At 46.2% G+C, this 25644-nt stretch overlaps 1 protein-coding gene across 1 annotated transcript in view; it reads right to left on the bottom strand.

Moving 5' to 3' along the window:
- Positions 1–25644, bottom strand: part of cep112 (centrosomal protein 112) — a 420760-nt gene that overhangs the window by 234280 nt on the left and 160836 nt on the right. The window contains exons 14-15 of the mRNA XM_085964113.1: positions 23112–23171; positions 17669–17748 (exon numbers count right to left, since the gene is read on the bottom strand). Coding sequence (XP_085820239.1) covers positions 17669–17748; positions 23112–23171 — 140 coding nt within the window. The remainder of the gene's footprint in view (positions 1–17668; positions 17749–23111; positions 23172–25644) is intronic.

Here is a 25644-nt window from a genome sequence, read left to right as displayed (position 1 = left end):
TACTTTATCTTAAAGCAAAGATACAAACTGAGATATGATAATGTTATTGTGTTTCCAGTCTTGTCACTGCAGTTTGTCAAAGTCACTTTAGCAGGTGTCAATGCCCCTTTTAGATGTTTCTTTCAAGCAAAATGCAGAGTAGTGCAGAGTTCTGACACTGCTGCTGCTTATTCAGTCAGAGCAAGTCAGCATCCACTCCAAAGCAACTGAGGGTGAGCAGGGCCCTCATTAAATATTTCCCTTCAGGTGAACAAGCACTCCTGAACTATCTGAATTTCTAAATCAATAGTCTTGCAACGTATCTGTTATCCCTTCACCAATAGTTGGGGAATATTTTGGAAGTTAGCAACCTGCTAAAGCACTTAACCAGAAGCCAATTCCTGAAGGCATAACATTTATTTATTTTTCTCTTGTCAATTAATTCAGGTTGCTTGCATTTTGTTTACTGGGATGGCATATTTTAAAAACAGAATTTAAAATATCCCAAAGACAGGAAGGATCTGGATTTTTGCAGCATTACTAAAGCCATCCGAGTGTCTAAAGTAAGTACAATGAGAAACAAAACAAGAGAACATTTTATTATGTTCCCATTTTTCTTTTTGCAGTCACTCTGGTCACTGGCATCGAGTCTAGTGTGAATTCCAAATGAACTGACTCTGCACATTGTGATTGACAGCCAGAATAGAAGACAAAGCTGAAGTTCAAAAGCAATTTATTTTCATTAACCTAAAGTACCTGATGTGGTTTTAAAAAATGATACAAAAAATATGGTCTAATCCCATAATTACAGACTAGAAGCAGTCCAGTCCTTTCAGGTTTAACTCTAAACACTGCTGCCCTACCAATTCTATAATTTCACCTTTGTGCATTTACCTGTGACTCAACAAACACTCTTACTCAGCACAAAGTATATGACCAGGTTTGAAGAAGTGTGGGTTGAATGCATTTCATATGCTCCCAATGTGTAGCTGAAAAAACCCCACAATGCAGTACATTGTTTTTTCTGGTTTATTATGGGCTACCTACTGTCAGGGATGGAGACTAAATGCAACCACTGTGTGATTGCATATAATTTGAAACCTCAATATTTCCTCTACATTCGATTATGAAACGCATTTCAGAAAAAATACCACTTCTATTTTTCAGACAGTAAACCAAAAGTACTGCGGATGCAAAACTTTCAGCTGGGAAACTCGTGAAGGGCTGCTCAGCTGAAGGTGTAATTTGCTGGCATTCACCACTGCTTCTAATTCCTTTCGTATCTGCATTTAATAAAGAAAGAACTTGCATTTGTATAGCACCTCTCACAATCTCAGGACATTCCAAAGCACTTTGCAGCCAATGAACAACTTCTGAAATGTAGACACTGTTGTAATGTAGGAAACGCAGCAGCCAATTTGTGCACACAAACAACAATGAGAATAATGGCCAGATAATCTGTTTTGTAGTGATGTTGGTTGAGGGATAATTCTTGGTCAGGACACCGGGAAGAACTCCCCTGCTCTTCTTCGAAAAAGTGCCATGGGATCTTTTACGTCCACCTGAGAGGACAGATGGGGTCTCGGTTTAACGTCTCCTCTGACAGACTGCCCTCAGAACTGGACTGAAGTGTCAGCCTAGATTTTATGCTCAAGTCTCTGGAGTGGGACTTGAACCCATAACTTTCTGACTCAGAGGCGAGAGTGCTACCCACTGAGCCACGGCTGACACTTGAATAATAGCCTATTTCAATGATAAAATGCACTATAATTACACAACAAGGCGGCTCAGGCTATCAGAAATGTTAAAACCGGTCAGTGGTTATGTCATGTGATATCAATGGTTTACCAAAACACACAACTTACCAATCAAAGCACAGAAGAACTCATAACAAGACATCTTGTGATACACAAATGGCAGGTCTGGGTTCAAATCCAGAGGTCTTGTATTTCCTGCCAAAGTTTTTAAATACAAGATCATCACGTGATTAAACCAAAAGCTGAAATAAACTGGAGCGAGTTCGCTATTCATTCCTTGGGCATGGTATGAATTTACCTAGATAGCTGGGTAAGTGAAACCTGCTACATAAGGAGTTAGTGCTCATGTAGTCTGAAACACGGAAGCCAAAGAATGAAGAACAGGTTAAAAGAAAAATGTAACACCCACCCAACATTTCAAACACTGATCAGGCCTGATTTTCCAGTGTCAGCTTCAATTATATAGCTTGAGCAAGCTCCTGGCTCATGCATTGGAAGGTCGTCAAAGGGGGAGAGGACAAACCTCTCTTTAAAAGTTTTTTTTCTTTTTGTTGCTTTTTTTTCACCAGTCAGGCTCTGCAAGGTCTAGCTAAAGCTGGTTTGTCCAGCAGTTTTGATGGGACGGCAACAGCTCATGTTAAAACATACGGAGCTTTTGAGCTCCGTATCTAGCAACAAACCCACAGCTTCTAAACAGTCAGCCGTAGCTTGCAAGCGTCTCTGTAGCTAAGCAACAGCTTTAGCTAGACCTTGCAGAGCCTGACTGGTGAAAAAAAAGCAACAAAAAGAAAAAAAACTTACTGAACCGACTCCTGAATTTTGCCCGTGAATCGAGCATTCCGGACAGTTAACCTCCGGATAAACCAAAGTTTCCTATACAAATCTTACCCCTGGACTCTTTAAATACATTTCCGTAAATTGCGCTCTCATGGCTCTGAATGCTCATTTTATCTGGAAGGCAGTATAATTGAGTGTTATTCTGTGGAAGTGCCTGAAAATTGCTAAATGATATCATTAGGGCCTAACCTTAATATAATTAACTGCAAACTGTGCTTCTATTCTAGCACCAGGGCAAAACCCAACTGGAAAATTGGCTGGGTGGAAATCAGGTCCAATCGATTACACCCACTTTACACCAGTAACTGATCATAACAACCACACATTAAGTCCCTGGGCAGGACTGTGCTTTAAAATCCTCCCCAACTTGGTCTTTCCTTGTATCAATGTGGGGAGCAACAATCCTCTACAATCAGTTCAGTCGACAGTTTTGAAGTAAATTTGTCACTGTGTTCATTATTGCATTCCAGGCATCTTTATACCAATAGGAGTCTCTTTGGCACTTAGCTGACCAGATTAAGTTTTTCGGGGGTCTGACAACCCACCTCTGTAGAAGCAAATTATGGCAGCATTGGGGAAGCTACACACCCATATTTGGTGTTAGGCCCCTGTCATTCTGCATTTCCATGGGTCAGACTCCTAGGTGAACAAGTTAAGCACCAGGATACCTGCCCAAATATTCACAGTATTGAGAGCAAGCACAGACCTGGCAGTATTCTCCACCCTTTCTTTAAATTCCATCCCTGCTAAGTTTTAGATAGTTGGTAGGAACCAAAATGAACACTTGCAATTGCTGTATTAACACACCACAGATGAGTTTTGGAGCATGCGCGATGCTGAGAGGGTCGTGGATAGCACGTTTAGCGAGTTGTTCACGCCGCAGAGTAGGGCTGCACAGGCAGAAAGAAATTGGGTGACCATCGGGCGGAGCAACAGAGGCAGGCAGGAAGTGCAGGGAACCCCTGCGGACATCCCCCTTTCAAACAGGTATACCAAGTTGGATACTGTTGAGGGGGATGACTCACCAGGGGAAGGCAGCAGCGGCCAGCTTCCTGGCACCAGGGACGCTTCTGCTGCTCAGAAAGGGAGGAAAAAGAGTGGGAGAGCAATAGTGGTAGGGGATTCTATCGTAAGGGGGACAGATAGGCGTTTCTGTGGACGCAAACGTGACTCCAGGATGGTTTGTTGCCTCCCTGGGGCCAGGGTCATGGATGTCACTGAGCGGCTACAGGGCATTCTTAAGGGGGAGGGTGAGCAGGCAGAGGTCGTGGTCCACATTGGGACCAACGACATAGGTAGGAAGGGGGATGAGGTCCTGCATCAAGAATTTAGGGAGCTAGGTGATGCGCTATCAATTACTCATAAAAGGCTGAGAGTTAAGAGAGTAACTAAAGGCTTTTATTAACAAAAGAATGAAGGTCTGCCTCGAGTGGTCGACCGGTCCAGAAATACAAAGGGCTGGGGAGCAGTCACCTTTATACTAGGACTTGTGGGAGGAGTCAGCCGAGGCATGTCCAGGCATGTACACAGTGGAATACAAACAGTGGTTTACCACATTCACCCCTTGTTTAAAATTGAGTCTGGCGGGGTGAAGTGTATTAAAAGTTAGTGTATTGGAGTCTCTCCGGAGGTCTTGTCTGCCGTTGTGATCGGCGTGGCGACGGCAGGGGTAGTGGAGCTTCCGGCGTCGAGTCCTGCGTGGGCTGTGGCACAGGCGTGTCGTCCTCGTAGATGTCGAGCGGGTCGCGGGGCCCAGGCCTGCCGTCTGCTGGGGCTGGATATCGGATCGTGGGGGGGGGGGGGGGGGGTGGTAGTGAGTAGTGGGTTACTGCGGCCCCCGAGGGTGCAAGGTCTCTTATGGAGACTGTGTCCTCCCGCCCGTCCGGGTATGCAATGTAAGCATACTGGGGGTTGGCGTGGAGGAGGTCGACCCTCTCGACCAGGGGGTCCGTTTTATGGGTCCTCACGTGCCTTCTCAGTAGGACCGGCCCTGGGGACGTCAGCCATGGCGGTAGCGATGTCCCCGATGTGGACTTCCTTGGGAAGACAAACATTTTCTCATGAGGGGTGGCGTTAGTGGCAGTGCAGAGCAGTGACCGAATAGAGTGGAGCGCATCGGGGAGCACATCCTGCCAGCGGGAGGTTGGAAGGCCCCTAGACTTTAAGGCTAGCAGGGCGGCCTTCCAAACTGTCGCATTTTCTCTTTCCACCTGTCCGTTCCCCCGGGGGTTGTAACTGGTGGTCCTGCTTGTGGCAATACCCCTAGTTAGCAGGTACTGACGGAGTTCGTCGCTCATAAACGATGAGCCCCGGTCGCTATGGATATAGCTGGGGAAACCGAACAGGGTGAAGAGGTCGTTCAGACATTTAATGACCGTGGCACTGGTCATGTCCGGGCAGGGGATGGCGAACGGGAAACGGGAGTACTCATCAATAATATTGAGGAAGTACACATTGCGGTCGGAGGAGGGGAGAGGCCCTTTAAAATCAACGCTCAGGCGCTCGAAGGGGCGAGTGGCTTTTATCAGGTGGGCCCTGTCTGGTCTATAAAAGTGCGGTTTGCACTCAGCGCAGACTTGGCAGTTCCTGGTCATGGTCCTGACCTCCTCAATAGAGTAAGGCAGGTTGCGGGCCTTGATGAAGTGGAAGAACCTGGTGACCCCCGGGTGGCAGAGGTCATTGTGGAGGGCCCGCAGTCTATCGATCTGCGCGCTGGCGCAGGTGCCACGCGATAGCGCATCCGGGGGTTCATTGAGCTTCCCGGGCCGGTACAAGATCTCGTAATTGTAGGTGGAAAGTTCGATTCTCCACCTCAAGATCTTGTCATTTTTGATTTTGCCCCTCTGCTTGTTGTTAAACATGAAAGCAACTGAACGTTGGTCAGTGAGCAGGGTAAATCGTTTTCCGGCCAGGTAGTGCCTCCAATGACGCACAGCCTCCACAATCGCCTGGGCCTCCTTCTCAACAGCGGAGTGTCTGGTCTCCGGGCCTTGGAGGGTTCGTGAAAAGAAGGCCACGGGTCTCCCCGCCTGATTGAGGGTAGCGGCCAGGGCAAAGTCGGACGCGTCGCTTTCCACCTGGAAGGGGATGGATTCGTCCACTGCGTGCATGGTGGCTTTGGCAATGTCTTCCTTGATACGGTGCAAGGCTAAGCGGGCCTCTGCCGTCAAGGGAAAAGAGGTGGATTGATCAGCGGATGGGCCTTGTCCGCATAGTAGGGGACCCACTGGGCATAATAGGAGAAAAACCCTAGGCACCTCTTCAGGGCCTTGAGGCAGTGGGGCAGTGGGAGTTCCATAAGGGGACGCATCCGGTCGGGGTCGGGGCCGATGACTCCGTGTTCCACAACACAGCCAAGGATGGCGAGGCGGTTTGTGCGGAATATGCACTTCTCCTTGTTATATGTCAGGTTCAGGAGTTGGGCGGTGCGGAGGAATTTTTCGAGGTTTGCGTCATGGTCCTGCAAGTCACGGCCGCAGATGGTCACATTGTCCAGATATGGGAAAGTGGCCTGCAACGCATTTTGATCTACCATCCGGTCCATCTCCCTTTGGAAGACGGAGACCCCGTTCGTGACGCCAAAGGGAACCCTAAGGAAGTGGTAGAGGCGGCCGTTTGCCTCAAAGGCAGTATACTGGCGGTCCTCAGGGCGGATAGGGAGCTGGTGGTACGCTGATTTCAGGTCAATGGTCGAGAAGACGCGGTACTGCGCGATCTGGTTGACCATATCAGCTATGCGGGGGAGTGGGTAGGCGTCCAGCAGGGTGTAGCGATTTATTGTCTGGCTGTAGTCGATAACCAGGCGCTGCTTCTCGCCGGTCTTAACGACCACAACCTGGGCTCGCCAGGGGCTGGTGCTGCCCTCAATAATCCCTTCCTTCAGGAGCCGCTCCACTTCGGTTTTAATGAAAACCCTGTCCCCGGCACTGTATCGCCTGCTCTTTGTGGCGATGGGCTTACAGTCGGGGGTGAGGTTAGCAAACAGTGGGGGGGGGGGGGGGGGGGGTGACTCTGAGTGTGGAGAGGTTGCACCTGGTGCGCGGCGGGCAATTTGGGTGCTGCTGGCTGTGGACTGTGAGTGGGGGTAGGGGTCCACCGTACGCCATCGTAACACTTTTAAGGTGGCACTGAAAATCTAACCCCAGCAGGACAGCAGCGCAGAGGTCGGGCAGGACCAGAAGTTTAAAATGATCGTACACGGTCCCGTCTACTACGAGTGTCACTACGCAGTAGCCGCCGATGTCCGCCGACTGGGACTCGGAGGCCATAGAAATCCGCTGGTGCGCAGGCAGGACTGGGAGAGAGCAACGCCGCACCGTGTCGGGGTGGATGAAGCTCTCCGTGCTCCCAGAGTCAAAAAGGCAGATTGTATCGTGGCCATTTACCTTAATGTCCATTGTGGAACTGGCCAGCTGGTGCGGTCTCGCTTGGTCCAGTGTAACGGATGCCAGCATAGGAGTCGGTGTGTCGCTGCGGGTATCAGATGAGGCGGTGTTGGGGGCCTGCTGCGTTCCGGCTGTCGTCCAAGATGGCGGCGTCCATGATCCCCATGTGGCTGGAGGCGTCCAAAATGGCTGCTGTACCGGTGGTTCGCACATGGCCGGGGAGGCCCAAGATGGCGGCCCACATGGCCCACACGCGGCGCTGCTGGGGTTCGGGGTGGCTTTGGCCCTGCAGACGTTAGCGTAGTGTCCCTTCTTCCCGCAGCCCGAGCAGATCGCGTTTTTCGCCGGGCAGCGCGCTCTGGGGTGTTTTGCCTGGCCACAGAAGTAGCATTTCTGGCCTTGGGGCACTGCTGTCTGGCCTTGGGACACTGCTGCGGTAGTTGGGCCGTTGCTGTGGTGTGGCTGGGGTGGCACGGCGCTATGAGGCGGTCCTACCATGTCCCAGGCTGTCATTCCCCGCGGCGTCCACGGTGCAGAGGAGTAGGCATCCATGCCCCGGTAGGCTGCATCCAATGATAGTGCGAGTTCAGAGGCCTTGTTGAGGTCGAGGTCACTCTGCTCCAACAGTCGCTGTCAGGTGTAATTGGATCTGTGGCCCGCTACAAAAGCGTCCCGGATAAGTTCCTCTGTGTACACGGCGGCCTTTACATCCTTACAACCACAGGCCCGGCCAAGCACAGACAGTGCCTGAAGGTATTCCACGGTCGATTCCCCAGGTTGTTGTTTACGACTCCCCAGAAGGTGCCTGGCGTACACTTCGTTCACTGGGCGCATGTACTGGTCCTTGAGGAGCTTGATAGCGTCCGCGTACGAGGTCGCGTCTTGGATGACCGAGTACACTCGGTGGTTCACTTTGGAGGTCAGGACATCCAGTTTGTCCTCGTCCGATTTGATTGCTGCGGAGGTGGTCAGGAATTTTTCGAAACACTTAAGCCAGTGAGTAAACTTGGTGGATGAGTCCGCCTCCCGATGATCTAAATCCAGGCATGCTGGTGTGAGGATCTTCTCTATTATGAAAATTTTGTTAATAAAATTGATGCGCTATCAATTACTCATAAAAGACTGAGAGTTAAGAGAGTAACTAAAGGCTTTTATTAACAAAAGAGTGAAGGTCTGCCTCGAGTGGTCGACCGGTCCAGAAATACAAAGGGCTGGGGAGCAGTCACCTTTATACTAGGACTTGTGGGAGGAGTCAGCCGAGGCATGTCCAGGCATGTACACAGTGGAATACAAACAGTGGTTTACCACACTAGGTAACAGATTAAAGAGCAGGACCTCAAAGGTTGTAATCTCTGGATTACTCCCAGTGCCACGTGCTAGTGAGTATAGGAATAGGAGGATAGAGCAGATGAATGCGTGGCTAAAGAGTTGGTGTAGGAGGGAGGGTTTTACTTTCCTGGATCACTGGGCCTGCTTCTGGGAAAGGTGGGACTTGTACAAGTCGGACGGGTTGCACCTGAACCAGAGCGGGACAAATATCCTTGCGGGGAGGTTTGCTAGCACTGTTGGGGGGGGTTTAAACTAACTTGGCAGGGGGATGGGATACAGAGGGGAGCTGAAATAGGGGGTGATGTGCTGCCAATTATAGAGAAAAAAACAAGTCAGCTTGGTAGACAGGGCAAATATATAAGGGCAAGGCTGGATGGCATCTATTTTAATGCAAGGAGTCTTGCAAATAAGGTGGATGAACTGAAGGTGTTGATAAACACATGGGAGTATGATATTGTTGCTATCACGGAGACATGGTTGAGGGAGGGGCAAGACTGGCAGCTCAATATTCCGGGGTACAGAATCTTCAGGCGAGACAGAGGGGGAGGTATAAGAGGAGGGGGTGTCGCAATATTAATTAAGGAGTCAATTACTGCAGTAAGGAGGGATGATATATTAGCAGGTTCCTCTAATGAGGCCATATGGGTGGAGCTTAAAAACAAAAAGGGGGCAAGCACTTTGCTGGGAGTGTACTATAGGCCTCCAAACAGTCAGGGGGAGATAGAGGAACAGATATGTAGGCAAATCTCAGAGAAATGTGCAAATAATAGGGTAATAATAATGGGGGATTTCAACTTCCCCAATATTAACTGGGATAGTCAGAGTGTGAAAGGCTCAGAGGGTGTAGAATTCTTAAAGTGCATCCAGGAGAGCTTTTTGAGCCAGCATGTAGAAAGTCCTACAAGAGAGGGGGCGGTACTGGACCTAATTCTAGGGAATGTGGCCGGCCAAGTGGAAAAAGTGCTAGTAGGTGAGCACTTTGGTGACAGTGACCATAATATGGTGAGATTTAAGGTGGTCATGGAAAAGGACAGGGATGGGCCGGAAATAAAGGTTCTAAATTGGGGGAAGGCCGATTTTAATAGGATAAGGCAGGATCTGGCCAAAATGGACTGGGATCAGCTACTTGTAGGAAAATCCGCATCGGAGCAATGGGAGGCTTTCAGAAGGGAGATTGAGATCATACAATGGCAACATGTTCCCGTAAAGGTCAAGGGTGGTTCCAAAAACCACAGGGAACCTTGGATGTCAGGGGATATACGAGAATGGATTAGGAAAAAAAGGAGGGCTTTTGGCAGATACAAAAGGCTAAAGACGGAGGAAGCCCTAGAGGAGTACAAAAAGTGCAGGGGGATACTTAAAAAAGAAATTAGGAGATCAAGGAGGGGCCATGAAATAACACTGGCGAGCAAAATAAAGGAAAATCCGAAGATGTTTTATAAGTATATTAAGGGTAAGAGGATAACTAGGGAAAAAATAGGGCCCATTAGGGACAAAAGTGGCAATCTGTGTGTGGAGCCGTAAGATGTAGGAGGGGTTCTAAATGAATTTTTTGCATCTGTTTTCACTATGGAGAAGGACGATGTAGACATAGAAATAGGGCGGGGGGACTGTGATATGCTCGAACATATTAACATCGAGGGGGAGGAGGTATTGGCGGTCTTAGCAGGCCTAAAAATGGATAAATCCCCAGGCCCGGACGAAATGTATCCCAGGCTGCTGTGTGAGGCAAAGGAAGAGATTGCGGGGGCTCTAACACATATATTCAGGACCTCTCTGGCCACAGGGGATGTGCCAGAGGACTGGAGAACCGCTAATGTAGTACCATTATTCAAGAAGGGAAGTAGGGAAAAACCGGGGAACTACAGGCCAGTGAGCCTAACATCTGTGGTAGGAAAATTATTGGAAAAAATTCTGAGGGACAAAATTAGTCTCCACTTGGAGAGGCAAGGATTAATCAGGGATAGTCAACATGGCTTTGTCAAGGGAAGATCATGTCTGACTAATTTGATTGAATTTTTTGAGGGGGTGACTAGGTGTGTGGATGAGGGTAACGCAGTGGATGTGGTATACATGGATTTCAGTAAGGCCTTCGATAAAGTCCCGCACAGGAGACTGGTCAAGAAGGTAAGAGCCCATGGAATCCAGGGTGCTTTGGCACATTGGATACAAAACTGGCTTAGTGGCAGAAGGCAGAGGGTGATGGTCGAAGGTTGTTTTTGTGACTGGAAGCCTGTGGCCAGTGGGGTACCACAGGGATCGGTGCTGGGTCCCTTGCTGTTTGTGGTCTACATTAATGACTTGGATATGAATGTAAAAGGTATGATCAGTAAGTTCGCGGATGATACAAAAATTGGTAGGGTGGTAAATAGCGAGGAGGGTAGCCTCAGTCTGCAGGACGATATAGATGGGTTGGTCAGATGGGCGGAACAGTGGCAAATGGAATTTAACCCGGAAAAGTGCGAGGTGATGTACTTTGGGGGGGACTAACAAGGCAAGGGAATACACTATGAATGGTAAGACCCTAGGCAAGACGGAGGGTCAGAGGGATCTGGGTGTGCAAGTACACAGATCCCTGAAGGCGGCGGAACAGGTGGATAAGGTGGTAAAAAAGGCATATGGGATACTTATATTCTATGCCTCGGCTAATGAAGGCAAGAGCAAGGAGGTTATGATGGAGCTGTATAAAACACTGGTTAGGCCACAGCTGGAATACTGTGTGCAGTTCTGGTCGCCACACTACAGGAAGGATGTGAACGCTTTGGAGAGGGTGCAGAGGAGATTCACCAGGATGTTACCAGGGCTGGAGCGCTTCAGCTATGAAGAGAGACTGGGCAGATTGGGTTTGTTTTCCTTGGAGCAGAGGAGGCTGAGGGGGGACATGATTGAGGTGTACAAAATTATGAGGGGCATAGATAGGATGGATACTGAGGAGCTTTTTCCCTTAGTAGAAGGGTCAATAACTAGGGGCATAGATTCAAGGTAAAGGGCGGGAGGTTTAGAGGGGATTTGAGAAAGAACTTTTTCACCCAGAGGGTGGTTGGAGTCTGGAACTCACTGCCTGAAAGGGTTGTGGAGGCAGGAACCCTCACAACATTTAAGAAGCATTTGGATGAGCACTTGAAATGCCATAGCATACAAGGCTACGGACCAAATGCTGGAATATGGGATTAGATTAGACAGGGCTTGATGGCCGGCGCGGACACGATGGGCCGAAGGGCCTCTATCCGTGCTGTATAACTCTATGACTCTATGAGAAACATCAACTGATCACCAACAATGGCAGAGATGGACATGCTGCTAATCTTCTTTCCCTGCGTCACTCCAACATGTCTGCTCTTCTAAAATGGGTGAATGCAGGTCTCCACAGGGCTTTTCAAAAGTACAGAAAATAAAAACTAAATTACCTAGAAATACACATCATTCCTAGTACTAAGGATCTTCTTTAATTGTTTAAATAACATCAGCCAAAAAAAGTACATCTTTCAGTTCATGTTTCAAATAACTTTTAAAAAGTAATGGTCAATTAGAAACAAAATAGGCTGGTTGCTAATTAAACATTATGGGGGAGAAATTGGGTATAGCCCCGTTTGGGGCGCTAGTTCTGGCGAAGCGCAAAGCCTAGCGCCAGTTGAGATTTAGCGCCACCTGGCGCGATATTGGGTTGCAGCACCCCTAAAGGTGATTGCGGCGCTGAAACAGGCGCTGCACGCTACTCTTAAGGCGCTAACCCGGCGGTGCAACCCAATTTCGCGGCGGCGGGGCGCAGCGAGGGTGCTGTCAATAATCACTTTCCCTGAGACACAGTGGCGCCGGCCAGCTCTTAAAGGGGCAGGTCAATTGGCATCACCAGATACACTCACTGCCTTGTAGGCCTTCAAAGCGGTGGGAGCCTACCTGTGGCGCACCAGCCTAGCAAGACATGGAAAGGGTGAGGCAGAGGGCGGAACGACTCACTGATGGGGCATTGGATGCTTTGGTTGGCGCAGTGGAATCAAGGCCAAGGAAGATGGTCGGAATGTGATTTATGTTTTGGACAGTCTCCCGGGTGTGAGAAGCAGTTATGTGTCAGTGTATTAGTTTTGCTTTCTGTTGCCATAGCTTTCTCATGTTTGAAGGAACCACATTTTGTTTAATGAAACACTTTCTTCATTTACAATGGCCATGCCTGCTATTTACATGCATCTTGCCCTTCACAGGCTTGGGGGTATCAGACCGGTTCCATTCCTGTTCTTGGAATGGCAACAAGCATTCCGTGAGAGGGGCCTAGAAGCTACTTCTGATCAGCCTCTGACGCACAGCCTGAGAAGAGCTGCTCGCGTAGAAGTTCAGGTCAGCAGGCATCTTCTCAACCACCGACAGAGATGTCCTGCACCTTATCTGAGGCTGCAGATCTGGCTGAAGCAGCTGGCACAGCTCAGTCACCACCTCCTTTCTAAATCGTAGCCTTCTGACACACTGCTCCTCCGGCATGTTCATGTAGGAAAACTGCTGTCGGAAAACCCTGCCAGCGTAAGGTCTGCTGTGGCGACGTCTGTTGGCCCTCCTCCGTCTGGCCATACCCGCTCCCTTCTCCCAGCGTCTCAGTGCCCTTTCCAGATGATTCAGCAGCAGGACGTTCCCCTCCAATGCAGCCCCCATAATAAGTGCCCACAGGAAGGTTCCCCATTGTCAAGGTTCACCAACAGCAAAGTGATGGTCAGAAGGCTGAAGATCGTCTGCCTGCGCTGGCTCAGTGGTCAAATGGCTCTCAGTGTGCAGCTCAGCAACTCTTTGTAGCTCTCGAGGAAGTTGTGCTCCAAAAAGGGCTGCCGCTTTTAAACCACACCAGTCCCCTTTAAATAACGCTCCTCCAGCCCGAGAGCGACTTGGTAAGGTCCAGGTAAGCTGTCACTCTACGGAGGGGGGCGCCACTGAATTTCCGGTCCGGGACGCCCAAAAGGTGTTGCACACTCAAATGATGTCATAATCAGCCTGCGCCCATGAGCGGGCGCTAAGATTTAGCACCGGCGCTAAATGCATGCTCAATATGGGGCGAGGCGCTAGGCGCCTTGCGCCCGCCCGGAAATTGGCTAGCGCCCCACTTCTCAGCCTCTTTAGGCGTTAATCGGTGGCGCTATCAACCGAATTTCTCCCCCTATAAGTTACCCTAAACACCTTCATTCTCCTGTAAATCAAAATTCTTAGCATCTGACAAGTTACAAAGATCCATGATTTAGTGCTGCTGGATATCATCCTGTACAAACTGCTTTGTCTCTTTGTACAGTTTAAAGGAAGGACCTATTTTTCCAAGACTCTGGTATAAAAGATACTCTATTCCTTTAAAGTTGCAATGTCCCGAAGTTCTAATAACATTTTACTGATATGCAGCTCAGAGCTGGAGAAATCAAGCTGATTAAAACAATTTATTTATTTCAAATACCATAAATATTTCAAGTTTCTGTTGGGGAGGAGGAGGGGGCTGAATATCAGGAACACATGCTTTGTTTAATCAGGCTGCCCAACATTCACCCTCTGTCCTCGGGTTCCTGCCAATCGTAAACCCAGAACCCAAGGATGAAAAGCAAAGATTAGCGATGCAAGTATGCACACCATGCAATATTGGAATGGGATTAAGGGAGAAGGAGTGCCCTCTGGTAGAAGTGGTTTTACCCAATGTTGCTACAGGTTGATTTAATAAACCAAGGAGTATATTTGCTAATCAAAATGGCACAAGAAAAATTATATTTAATAGTAGTTGGGTTGTTAAATTAAAGGTGTAAGGGTTGATAAGGAATACTATAAGTCTTGTGAGAAGGATAGCTCATTTTGACAAGTATCGACTATGGCCGAATAACAGAGTAACCTGGTCCCAGGCCTCCACTAAAGTCACTCCAAATCCGGTGTCAGAAAGCACCCAAGGACAGCCTGGGGGCAAATGTCCCTTCCTCGAATGTCCTGGGTTGAAGCAAAGGGCCACTACTTAGCATCTCGCCAAAGCAGCAGAGCTGACATTGGAGACTCTGTGGAGTGGGCAATCAAACCTGCAACCCACCACTCTCTGGTGACAAGTGTTGGTGTTCTGAGGTCTTGCCTCACAGTGCTAGAGTCAAGACTGTAGGTGATGTTCGACGACTACAGTCTGATCTAGTTGCACTGGGGGATTGGACTCGTGACTGGCAAATGATGCATAGATCTCTAAATTCATGACCAATGCTGTGCAGGAATAGCTGGAGCGAATAGGGTGCAAGGATCTATCCATGGCCCCCTCCTATTTCTCATCTACATGCTGCCCCTTGGCGACATCATCTGAAAACACAGCGTCAGTTTCCACATGTACGCTGACGACACCCAGCTCTACCTCACCACCACTTCTTTCGACCCCTCCAAGGTATCTAATTTGTCAGAGTGCTTGCCCGACATCCCGTTCTGGATGAGCAGGTATTTTCTCCAATTAAATATTGGGAAGACCGAAGCCATTGTCTTTGGTCCCCGCCACAAACTCCATTCCCTAGCCACCGACTCCATCCCTCTCCCTAGCATCTGTCTGAGGCTGAACCAGAATGTTCGCAACCTTGGTGTCATATTTGACCCTGAAATGAGTTTCCGACCACATATCCATAGCAAACTAAGACCGCCTACTTCCACCTCCGTAACATCGCCCGTCTCCGCCCTTGCCTCAGCTCATCTGCTGCTGAAACCCTCATCCATGCCTTTGTTACCTCTAGACTTGACTATTCCAATGCACTCCTGGTCGGCCTCCCACATTCTACCCTACGTAAACTTGAGGTCATCTAAAACTTGGCTGCCCGTGTCCTAACTCGCACCAGGTCCCGTTAACCCATCACCACTGTGTTCGCTGACCTACTTTGGCTCCCGGTTAAGCAATGCCTCGATTTTAAAATTCTCATCCTTGTTTTCAAATCCCTCCATGGTCTCGCACCTCCCTATCTCTAATCTCCTCCAGCCCCACACCTCCCAAGATATCTGCACTTCTCTAATTCTTCCCTCTTGAGCATCCCTGATTATAATCGCTCCACCATTGGTGGCCATGCCTTCAGCTGCCTGGACCTTAAGCTCTGGAATTCCCTCCCTAAACCTCTCCGCTTCTCTTTCCTCCTTTAAGATGCTCCTTAAAACCTACCTCTTTGACCAAGCTTTTAGTCATCTGCCCTAATTTATTCTTATGTGGCTCGGTGTCAAATTTTTGTCTTATAACACTCCTGTGAAGCGCCTTGGGATGTTTTACTATGTTAAAGGTGTCATATAAATACAAGTTGTTGTTGTTGTGTATTTATAGGACAACTCACTATAAAATAAAACATACTATTTTGTCCTTGTACAAGATTAATTCCCAGTTGAAAGCAATTTAATTATCCAGATAGGCTCAAAGAGCTGGAACTCTACATTTTAGAGAAGCGTAGACTTACAGGTAATTTGCTCGAGGCTTATAAAATGTACAAGGGAATAGATTGTTAGTGTAGACAGTTTGTTTCAACTAAAATTTAGGGAGGACCAGGGGTCACAACCTCAAGTTATGTAAAGGCAGAACTAAGATAAATGTTAGGCGGTGATTCTTTTCTTAGGGAATAGTAGACCTGTGGAACAGGCTGCCAGCTCTTGCGCTGAACGCTGATTTGCTGAGTTCCTTCAAGCGAGAGCTGGACCTGTTTCTGGCTGGGGTGGGGATCACTTTGTACAAAAGATAAGTACCGTATAACATTAGTCAGGGCCAGAGTAATCTCCTGGACTAGTTTTGATCGCCTAAGGGGGTCGGAGAGGAATTCTCCAGATTGTTTCGCCCTCTTATGGCCCTGGGTTTTTTCGCCTCCCCCAGGAGATCACATGGCTTTCGGGTGGGGTGGGGAGCGTAAATATTGCGATGCACAAGTCAGTACCATTGTGGGGGGCTGGCTGAATGGACCAGTGGGTCTTTTCCTGTCCATCATTGTTTGTATCTTCGTGTTGGTGCAAACTTTTCTAAAGTTAAGAGACAGCTGTGGAGCGTGATGGTTTTACAGTGGAAGAAATGAAATCTTTTATATACTACTGGTTACACTGAGGGTAGCAATCTTATCTGCTTACAGCTTAGAAAAGTATTCACATTCCTGACTTTTGTTTCTTCCAAACTATACTATACATTCTATTATCATTTCCAATGAGGCAAAGTTTTCCTTCTTTCTAAGCAGCTATATTCTTCCTCATAAGGGCTGTCCCTAAATACTACAATAAACTCAAAGCTGAGAATCCTTGAACAACATGAATGCTAGTAAGCTATGAAATACTACAGCTAAGCAGTCTTGGATTCTACGTGTGACTTGTGACTTTCAGCTGAATAATTTCCTGCCCACAGTCTAATAGTCTCCTACCAGCTGCATCTAAGAAAACAAGTACTCACCAAGGATTCTCCACAGTAAACAAAATATAGGCAGACAAGTTGATTTCAGAATCGATCCTGAAATAGTGCTTGTGGAAAAAAAAGACTTGAATTCATAAATACTGTATCACATTCCTCACAGACGTTGCTCAATGCTTTGAATATAATGAATTATTTTGAGTGCAGTTACTGTTATTGCGTGGGCATCTGTGGTAGCCATTATACACAGCAAGATCCTATAAGCGATAAAATGAAATTATGGTATTGGTAGTGGAAGGAATGTTGGCCCAGACACTGAAAGAACTCCTGCTCTTCTTCAATTATTACCATGAGATCTTTAACATTCGCCAATACTGGCACATGGCATCGGCTTAAGACATCAATACATCCAATACAATGACAATACATCCAATATTCAGTACTGCACTGAAACTCAAAAGAAAGACTTACATTTATATAGCGCCTTTCACGACCACCGGACATCTAAAAGCGCTTTACAGCCAATGAAGTACTTTTTTGGAGTGTAGTCACTGTTGTAATGTGGGAAAAGCGGCAGCCAATTTTGTGCACAGCAAGCTCCCACAACAGCAATGTGATAACGACCAGATAATCTGTTTTTGATATGTTGATTGAGGGATAAATATTGGCCAGGACATTGGGGATAACTCCCCTGCTCCTCTTCGAAATAGTGCATGGGAACCTTTACGTCCACCTGAGAGAGCAGACGGGGCCTCGGTTTAACGTCTCATCTGAAAGACAGCACCTCTGACAGTGCAGCACTCCCTCAGCACTGCACTGGAGTGTCAGCCTAGCTTTATGTGCTCAAGTCCCTGGAGTGGGACCTTCTGACTCAGAGACAAGAGTGCTACCCACTGAGCCACAGCTGACACTACAAGCTAGATTAGGTGCCCCGACCTCTGGCATTGGGCTCAAACCCAGGCCATCAGACTCAAAGACAGGAGCTCCACTAGCTGAAAGCCGAAATTAACTTTTTGAAAAGCAAAGCAAAAAAAGGGCGTCTTTACCGAAAGGCTTCTTCCAATTTCCGAATTTGTTTCACTGCATCTGTTTTCTCCTGGTCTCTCTCAGTCTGCAAGGCATGAATCTAAAATAAAATAAATTATTCATTTGCTTCATGCATTTTACAGTAGGAACAAAATCAATTGTTATGTTACAATTTTAGAATACTTGATACCTAGAGAAAAACTTTTATTGCAGTAAACAAATCAAATGTTCTGTAAGTAGTCACTGGTCTGGTGGATAAAATAAAACTCTGCTGGTAGATACACTGCTGAGTGCTGAATCCTGGTGATCCTCTTGCATAAAAAAATGGAGCCTTGATATTCCGTGTGCTTTAGGGGCACAATTCAATCGCAGTGGGAGCAGAGGGACAGCAATTGAGGCTCAAACCCGTTTCTACCCTTTCTGGCAGGGAAGCAAAATGCTAACTTGTGGGGTGGGGGCATGCACTTTTTCTGCCTGCACTCCTTTGTCATAAGGTGATTTTTAGGGGTAGGACTAGCAGGATGCCTGGATACCCTGAAAATTCCACCAGTTCCAAGCAGGCATATTTCCCACACAGGGCTAGAAGTGGGGCCCACAGTTATGTATCAAAATGCAACCAATCCAACTTCTAGACCAGCAAGGGAGCACCGTTGAACTCATTTCTCCGAGCTTCATGACTTGCGTCAGACTGGGTTGCACCTCCCTCCCCAGCAGCAATGTATTCCTGGGATTTTGGAAAGTAGAGAAGTGTTTTCCACCATTTACATTGGTCATCTCATGACAATCAATGTGCCTGCTCACTGACTGGTTGTGTCATAATTAAAACTTTTGTTACTTTGATGTAGGGATCGTGGAAAAAAGGAGCTAGTGAAGAAAAAGGAAGATACGGTTTTACTGTCCAGCGGGGTGAATCCACACGCCCAGCAGGGAGCTCGGGTTGCAGAATTGGGACCACAATGGTGTGGCCCAGTCTGCAACCAACACTCTCACTGGAACTGTGGGATCGCGCAACTACCCCTCAGATCTCTAAGCACCACCATCTCCAGTTTTCCCAGAATGTACTCTGTTTAGTGTAGCACCCACATTAATGTATCATTTTGTTATAAATTGTGTTTTTCTAAAGCTGCTGAAAAAATGGACCCAGCGGGTGGGAATAATAAGAGAAAGTTTCCAATGATAACTTGAGTTTGAAAAGCCCTGGTTAGGTCAACATTAAAGTTTCTTTAAAACACAGGACGACGCAGATGTCGACGACGAAGTCCAACACCGCCTTCAGTGTGCCAGTGCAGCCTTCGGTCGCCTGAGGAAGAGAGTGTTTGAAGACCAGGACCTCAAACCCAGCACTGAGCTCATGGTCTACAGGGCAGCAGTGATACCCGCCCTGCTGTATGCCTCAGAGACATGGACCATGTACAGCAGGCACCTCAAAGCACTGGAGAGGTACCACCAACGCTGCCTCCGCAAGATCCTGCAAATCCATTGGCAGGATAGGCGCACCAATGTCAGTGTTCTTGCTCAGGCCAACATCCCCAGCATCAAAGCTTTGACCAAGCTCAATCAGCTCCGATAGACGGGTCACATTGTCCGCATGCCCGATACGAGACTCCCAAAACAAGCGCTCTACTCGGAGCTCCAGCACGGCAAGAGAGCCCCAGGTGGGCAGAGCAAACGCTTCAAGGACACCCTCAAAGCCGCCTTGAAAAAGTGTAACATCCCCACCGACACCTGGGAATCCCTGGCCCACGACCGCACAAAGTGGAGGAGAAGCATCTGGGAAGGCACCGAACACCTCGAGTCTCTTCGCCGGGAGCAAGCGGAAGACAAGCACAAGCAGCGCAAGTCAACCCAAGCACCCCATCCACCCACCCGCCCCTTCAACCACCGTCTGCCCCACCTGTGGCAGAGACTGTAGGTCCCGCATTGGACTCATCAGTCACCTGCAAACTAATTTTTAATGTGGAAGCAAGTCATCCTCGGTTCTGAGGGACTGCCTAAGAGAGAGACAGGACAACGCCATGGAGTGGCGATATCTGGGTTTACACCTGGAATCCTCTGCATTGTTGACTTCCTGATGTCAGTCATGTTGCTGTGGAAAGGCCACAGGCAGAGGTAGGAAGGAGAGAAACAACAGGCAGAACTTCCCAAAACGCTCTGAATTGCCTCCTAGCAGTTGGTTCAACAGTGGTATTGGTCAGGAGCAGGTCATTCACACACCCTCTTGGGCCATAGATGGTGGTTGGAGATCCAAGTGTAAAGAAAAGGGAGGAAATAATTCCCATTAAAAAAAATAATTGTAAATTACTGGTTTTACATTTATTTTCTGCTGCACTGACAGTTTTAAAGGAAGCATTTAAAGTTTTAGTGCTTCTGTTATTACGAACACTGCAACGACTACAAAGCTAATCAGCGGCTCATACGCATAGCTAACCCAGCACTAATATTTAAAAAACCCAAAACGTCAAGCCTTTCTTTCATCTCTCCTCCACTGAGTCTTGTTTATTACATTCATGAAAATGAGAGGTCCTCTCGTGCCTTGTGGCACTTCTAGCAAACACCTTAGAGGAAATACTGGCCATCATTTCCCATTCCCTGGAGGTATAAAAAGGATCCTTGCAGCTGTTCTAATTACTGGGCCCTACAACTTGTGCACTGTTGCCAGTCTTTTACAGTTTTATTGGGATAGAAAGCAGCAGGTCATCAGCACAAAGCAGGTGTGTTTTGCACTCATAGAATTCTTTAGCCCGCACCATCCCCGATTGGTGGCTTACAGCAGTTAACGATACTATCACATTTAGTTTTACTGCAACATTTCATTCAATGTCACACATAAAACAGGTACTACATAATGACCAGCATCCAGAACTAAATGCAACCGGTTATTTTAAGACATTCCAACACACAGAAAAAATATTTTTCCTGCTCCTGTTGCTTTACTGTTGAAAGGATACTTCTTCCCAAAAAAAATATGGTGAACATTTTTCTTTTAAAGAGCTAGATATGCTCAGTGTAATTTCTGTCACAAACATCATGCACAAGTAATGTAATCATACGTTTCACTATGATTAATGTCGTTGGGCAGTGCGTTTGGAAGCAAATGATGAAAGGGCTGGTAAATACTTTTTCCACAGTGATGGTGTCCCTATAAAGACTCCCCCCTGCCCAGTTGTTCTTGGGTGGTGGATACCTCTTAACTTATTGAACTTTTCAACTGTTTTTTTTTAAAGTAAATTCTCAGTACAGTCAACTGCACCAGTGCTATTTATGTTAAATAAAACTGAAAATGAAAATTCCATTCCACTTTCTATACACATCCATTACACTGACTCATTTTAACTCCGGCAGTGATCGGATTACCAAGATTAGGCATTAGATCAGTGCTGATTTAATATCCATCACAGTCCTGTAAATCCCCAAGATGCAAATCAGATCATCCATTATGAATTACAATTTTCCCTCGGTGTGTGTTTCTTGTTCCTGTTGGGGTTACTAATGTTCATTTTATCCCTTTTAAGAAAAAAGTGTAACAAAAATTGAGAAGCAGCCAAGTGACCTGATAAATGACAGATTTACATTTATATAGCATTTTAACACATCTAGGGTGCACACGTCCTGTCTACAACCTTACTTTCTGTTCTCATGATTTTTTGGTCATACTTTTATCAACCTTTACCATTGTAAATTGCCATGTCAACATTTCCTATTCAATTTTGCTTTGTCAACTGTGGTGATTTAGTGTAGGCTCTGGCCAGTAGGTGTCTCCTTGAAATGTGGCCAACATCATGGGCAATTAAATAGTCCTTCACAAACATCTCAAAACACATACATACAGTAGACTGAATTGCACTGACTATTATGTAGACATTTCTTTACAGCAAGATCCCACAAACAGCAATGAGATGAATGGCCAATTAGTCTATTTTGGTAATAAACACCACAGTGTGGTACATAAATTTTAACCACATGTTGTACCTAAGCAAGGCAGAGGTCAGTTTTATCTTGTACTCATGGCAGGATGCTGCTTCTTTTCCTCGAATTTCTCATCACTGGTTGTGTTTTTGGTATCCTTTCCTTTTGTTCTGTATTTTTTAATCTTTTCCCTCCAATTCTCAAATTAAGTAAATTGGTCTTGCTTCATTCTTTACATTCAGATGGCTTTCCCTATAAGAAAAATGTCAAACTGACACTTGAGTGTGGTAATTCTGCACATGTGCGATGTCATCTTCCAATCTGTAGTGGTCTAGTGGCTACACTTCCAAACGTTATAGTCTCAGTGGTGGGTTCTAGGGAATATGTGGTTATGATCGGTTTTATTTCTGTTATGCTCGAATGCCTTTGCTTCAAATTGGCCCAGTGTTGCTGGTGGTTTCTCAGTGGGGAATCCATTCTATTCCTGTGGTGATCTAAGTGATGACACTTCCTGCTGGCGGGTCCTGGTGGTTTCTCAGTGGGGAATCCATTCTATTCCTGTGGTGATCTAAGTGATGACACTTCCTGCTGGCGGGTCCTGGTGGTTTCTCAGTGGGGAATCTCTATTCCTGTGGTGATCTAAGTGATGACACTTCCTGCTGGCGGGTCCTGGTGGTTTCTCAGTGGGGAATCCATTCTATTCCTGTGGTGATCTAAGTGATGACACTTCCTGCTGGCGGGTCCTGGTGGTTTCTCAGTGGGGAATCCATTCTATTCCTGTGGTGATCTAAGTGATGACACTTCCTGCTGGCGGGTCCTGGTGGCCACTTTTCCAACAGTATCGAGAACATCCCCCTCAACTTTTCAATCACGATTTTTTCCTGGCCTTTCAGATGAGACGTTAAACCAATGGCACTATTTAGAAGAGGAGCAGGGGAGTTATCCCCGGTGTCCTGGCTAATATTTATCACATTGCAGTTTGTGGGAGCTTGCTGTGCGCAAATTGGCTGCCGCGTTTCCTACATTACAACAGTGACTACACTTCAAAAAGCACTCAATTGGCTGTAAAATGCTTTGGGACGTCCGCTGGATTCGAACCGCAGTGAAAACTGTCCACAGGAATCACCTCTGGGACTGACACGAGGGGGCCTCTACAAGACAGGTGGACCCATAATGTAGGTTCAAAACTGAAACATTGATATATTTTCCCAACTGATCCACTGGAGTCACAATGCTGCACACATGTGGACTTCATGCTGCAATAGAAAGTCTTTCTCCCAGGGACTTCAATCTTGTTGCTTTTAACAGATCCATTAAAACACAACAAATTAAATACTGATCAATTAAAGTACAAATTATTTGCTGCAATTTAATTCTTTGTTAAATATCATGCGTAAACTTCTCTACTTACAATTCCTAAAAATTCCTTCAGTAATGCAGTTAATCCAGTTATTGGTGCATATACAACTTTTGATGCCCCCTACGTAGTCATCTGTTGTCAATGGTACTAAGTGTCTTATAACAGGCATCTTACTGCCCAGTAGTTTACTTCATTACCTTCCTTTCATGAAGGTGCTCCAGATGCAGCTTTTCTTGTTCAAATCTTCCCGCTTGATTCTGAAAAAATATTACACGTTAAACAAGCCACAGGCATTCATTTCGGTGACTCAAACAGAAGTCAACAACTACTTGCAGTTATATAGCGCCTTTAACGTAGAAAAGCACCCAAGGTGCTTCACAGAAGTGTAATCAGACAAAAATTGACAGGAAGCAGAGCAGACAGGAAAGAAGGGCCCAAGAGGGATCAAGTAAAGAGGGATAAAAAGAGATAAAAGTAATGGGCTTAGATCCGAAGCAGCAGCCAAAATGCGCACGTGAATGGACAGAGGTAATTCAGGTTATATAGGTACGGCAAGGATTACAATAGATAAGTAAACTGTGCCCTTTCTTCTACCTCCGTTTTCCAGCATAAGGTTCTGCCAGGGGTGCGACTGGATCATGTTAATGGACTGGCCCACCAAATTCGGCCACAGTTCAACCTGGAATCATCTCCACCTATTGAACATCTTGCAAAAGCCGCATACTACATCTACTGCATTCCCTTTATCTATACAATGTTAACTTCTTAAAAAAAAACTTAAATGCTAGCTATCCTTACTCCAAGCATTTCCAACTGCTCACCAATTTGATCTCCAGCTATGGATTCTGTTTTTAGACTAACAGGTCGATAGTTACCTAGTTTACGCTTCTCTCCCTTCTTGAGCAGAGATATTACTTTGGCTACCCTCCAGTTCTCTTGTATATCTAAGGAGGATTGAGAAATTGTCATCAGAGCCCCTGCTATCACCTCTTCAACGTCTGTCTACCGCCTAGGGAGCACCATTTGGACCTGGTAAATTTTACCATGAGTTCTATTCATTTTTTCAGAACGAACTCCTTTCCTACAGTTCTCTCTAATAACTTCAATATTCTCCTCCGGTACAACTACATTCTCACTTCTATTATCATTTGTAAAAACCAATGTGTCATATTTATTTCATACTTCTGCCACAACTAGATTTCTCCTTCATTCTCAAGTGGTCCTTTTAATATGCTTATAAAAGCCCTTACTATTTTATTTTATATTATCCGTTAGCTTTGTCATATTCCTTTTTAGGCGTTCCCCTCCCCACCAAACTTTCTATATTCCTCATGATTTTCTTAATCACATGCCTCCTGTTTAGATTTTCATCTAGTTTTAACCTCTTTATTTGCCCATAAATTTCTCTTTTTTGATGCATCTGCTTTTTGCCTTAAAGGAATATATTTATTTTTTACTCAATTTGTCTCATAACTTTAAGATTCCCACTGCTGATCCAATGTCTTGTTTGTTAACTTTTCTGCCTAGTTATTTTTGGCCAGATACCTTCTCATCTCATTGAACTTTGCCTTTTTTCCAGTCCAGCACCCTTATCTTTGGCTCTTCCTTATCTTTTCCTTTTTTTTTACATTGAACCTAACTAAGTTGTGGTTGCTATTTTCCAATTGCTCTCCTACTCTTACATCAGTTATTTGTCCCACTTCATCTCCCAAATCAAGCAATGCTTCTCGCCCTTGTTGGACTAGAAACATAATGACCGAGGAAACCGTCTGGGAGGCATTTAAAAAAGCATTCCCCACTTTCACCACATACAAAATCTTTATTCCAGTCTATCTTGGGATAGTTAAAGTCACCCAATACTATTGCTCTGTTGTTTTACAGATTTCTGAATTCTGTACAAATCTCCCCTTCTAGCTGATCTTCCCTGTCCAGTGGTCTGTAATGCACAAAGAGAATTGTATTATTTTCCTTCCTATTCTTTAACTTAACCTATATGTATTCTGTCTCAATACAACCCCTAAAAACATGCTTACATTCTAGCACTATGATAGAGTCCTTTACTGCCACCCATTTCCCCCCCTCTCTATTACTATTGAAAAGCCAGGAATATCAAAGTTCCCAGTCCTGATCAAACCTAAACCAAGTCTCCAGTGTAGCTAGCATATCATATCCCTCCATAAATTATTAATACTTCTAACTCTCCAATTGTTTGAAATACTTTGTGCATTCACATGCATACCTCTCAATCCCGACTCATTTTTTTTGGCAATCTTACTCTTTTTAATACCTAATTCCTTCTGATCTGTTCTTCGTTATTTTCCTGTCTTTCTCGTTTCCCTTTCCTAAACCCCTTGCCCCTTTTGCTTTCACATCTTGTTTTTTCCCTCTGCTTGCCATATTACTTCAAGCTCGCCATGCCATTTTGGTTAAAATACTCCCCAAGTCAACTAGTTTAATGTCATTCTCCTGCTTGCTCCCCGTACCCTTCAATATTCTTCCTTTTTAAGCAAGTATTTAATTTCCTTTTAAGAATTTATGGACTCAAGAGTGGTTTGTGGCAGAGAGTTCTAAATTCTAACCACTGTTCCAGCTACAACACTGGCATCTACCCGATGTGGAAAACTGCCCAGGTATGTCCTGTCCACAAAAAGCAGGACAAATCCAACCCAGCCAATTATCGCCCCATCAGTTTACTCTCAATCATCAGCAAAGTGATGGAAGGTGTGGTCG

This window comes from Somniosus microcephalus, chromosome 21 (assembly GCF_052327205.1).
Source record: "Somniosus microcephalus isolate GS21.2 chromosome 21, FLI_Smic_1.0, whole genome shotgun sequence".
Taxonomy (NCBI): domain Eukaryota; kingdom Metazoa; phylum Chordata; class Chondrichthyes; order Squaliformes; family Somniosidae; genus Somniosus; species Somniosus microcephalus.
This window is presented reverse-complemented; position numbering and strand designations above follow the sequence as displayed.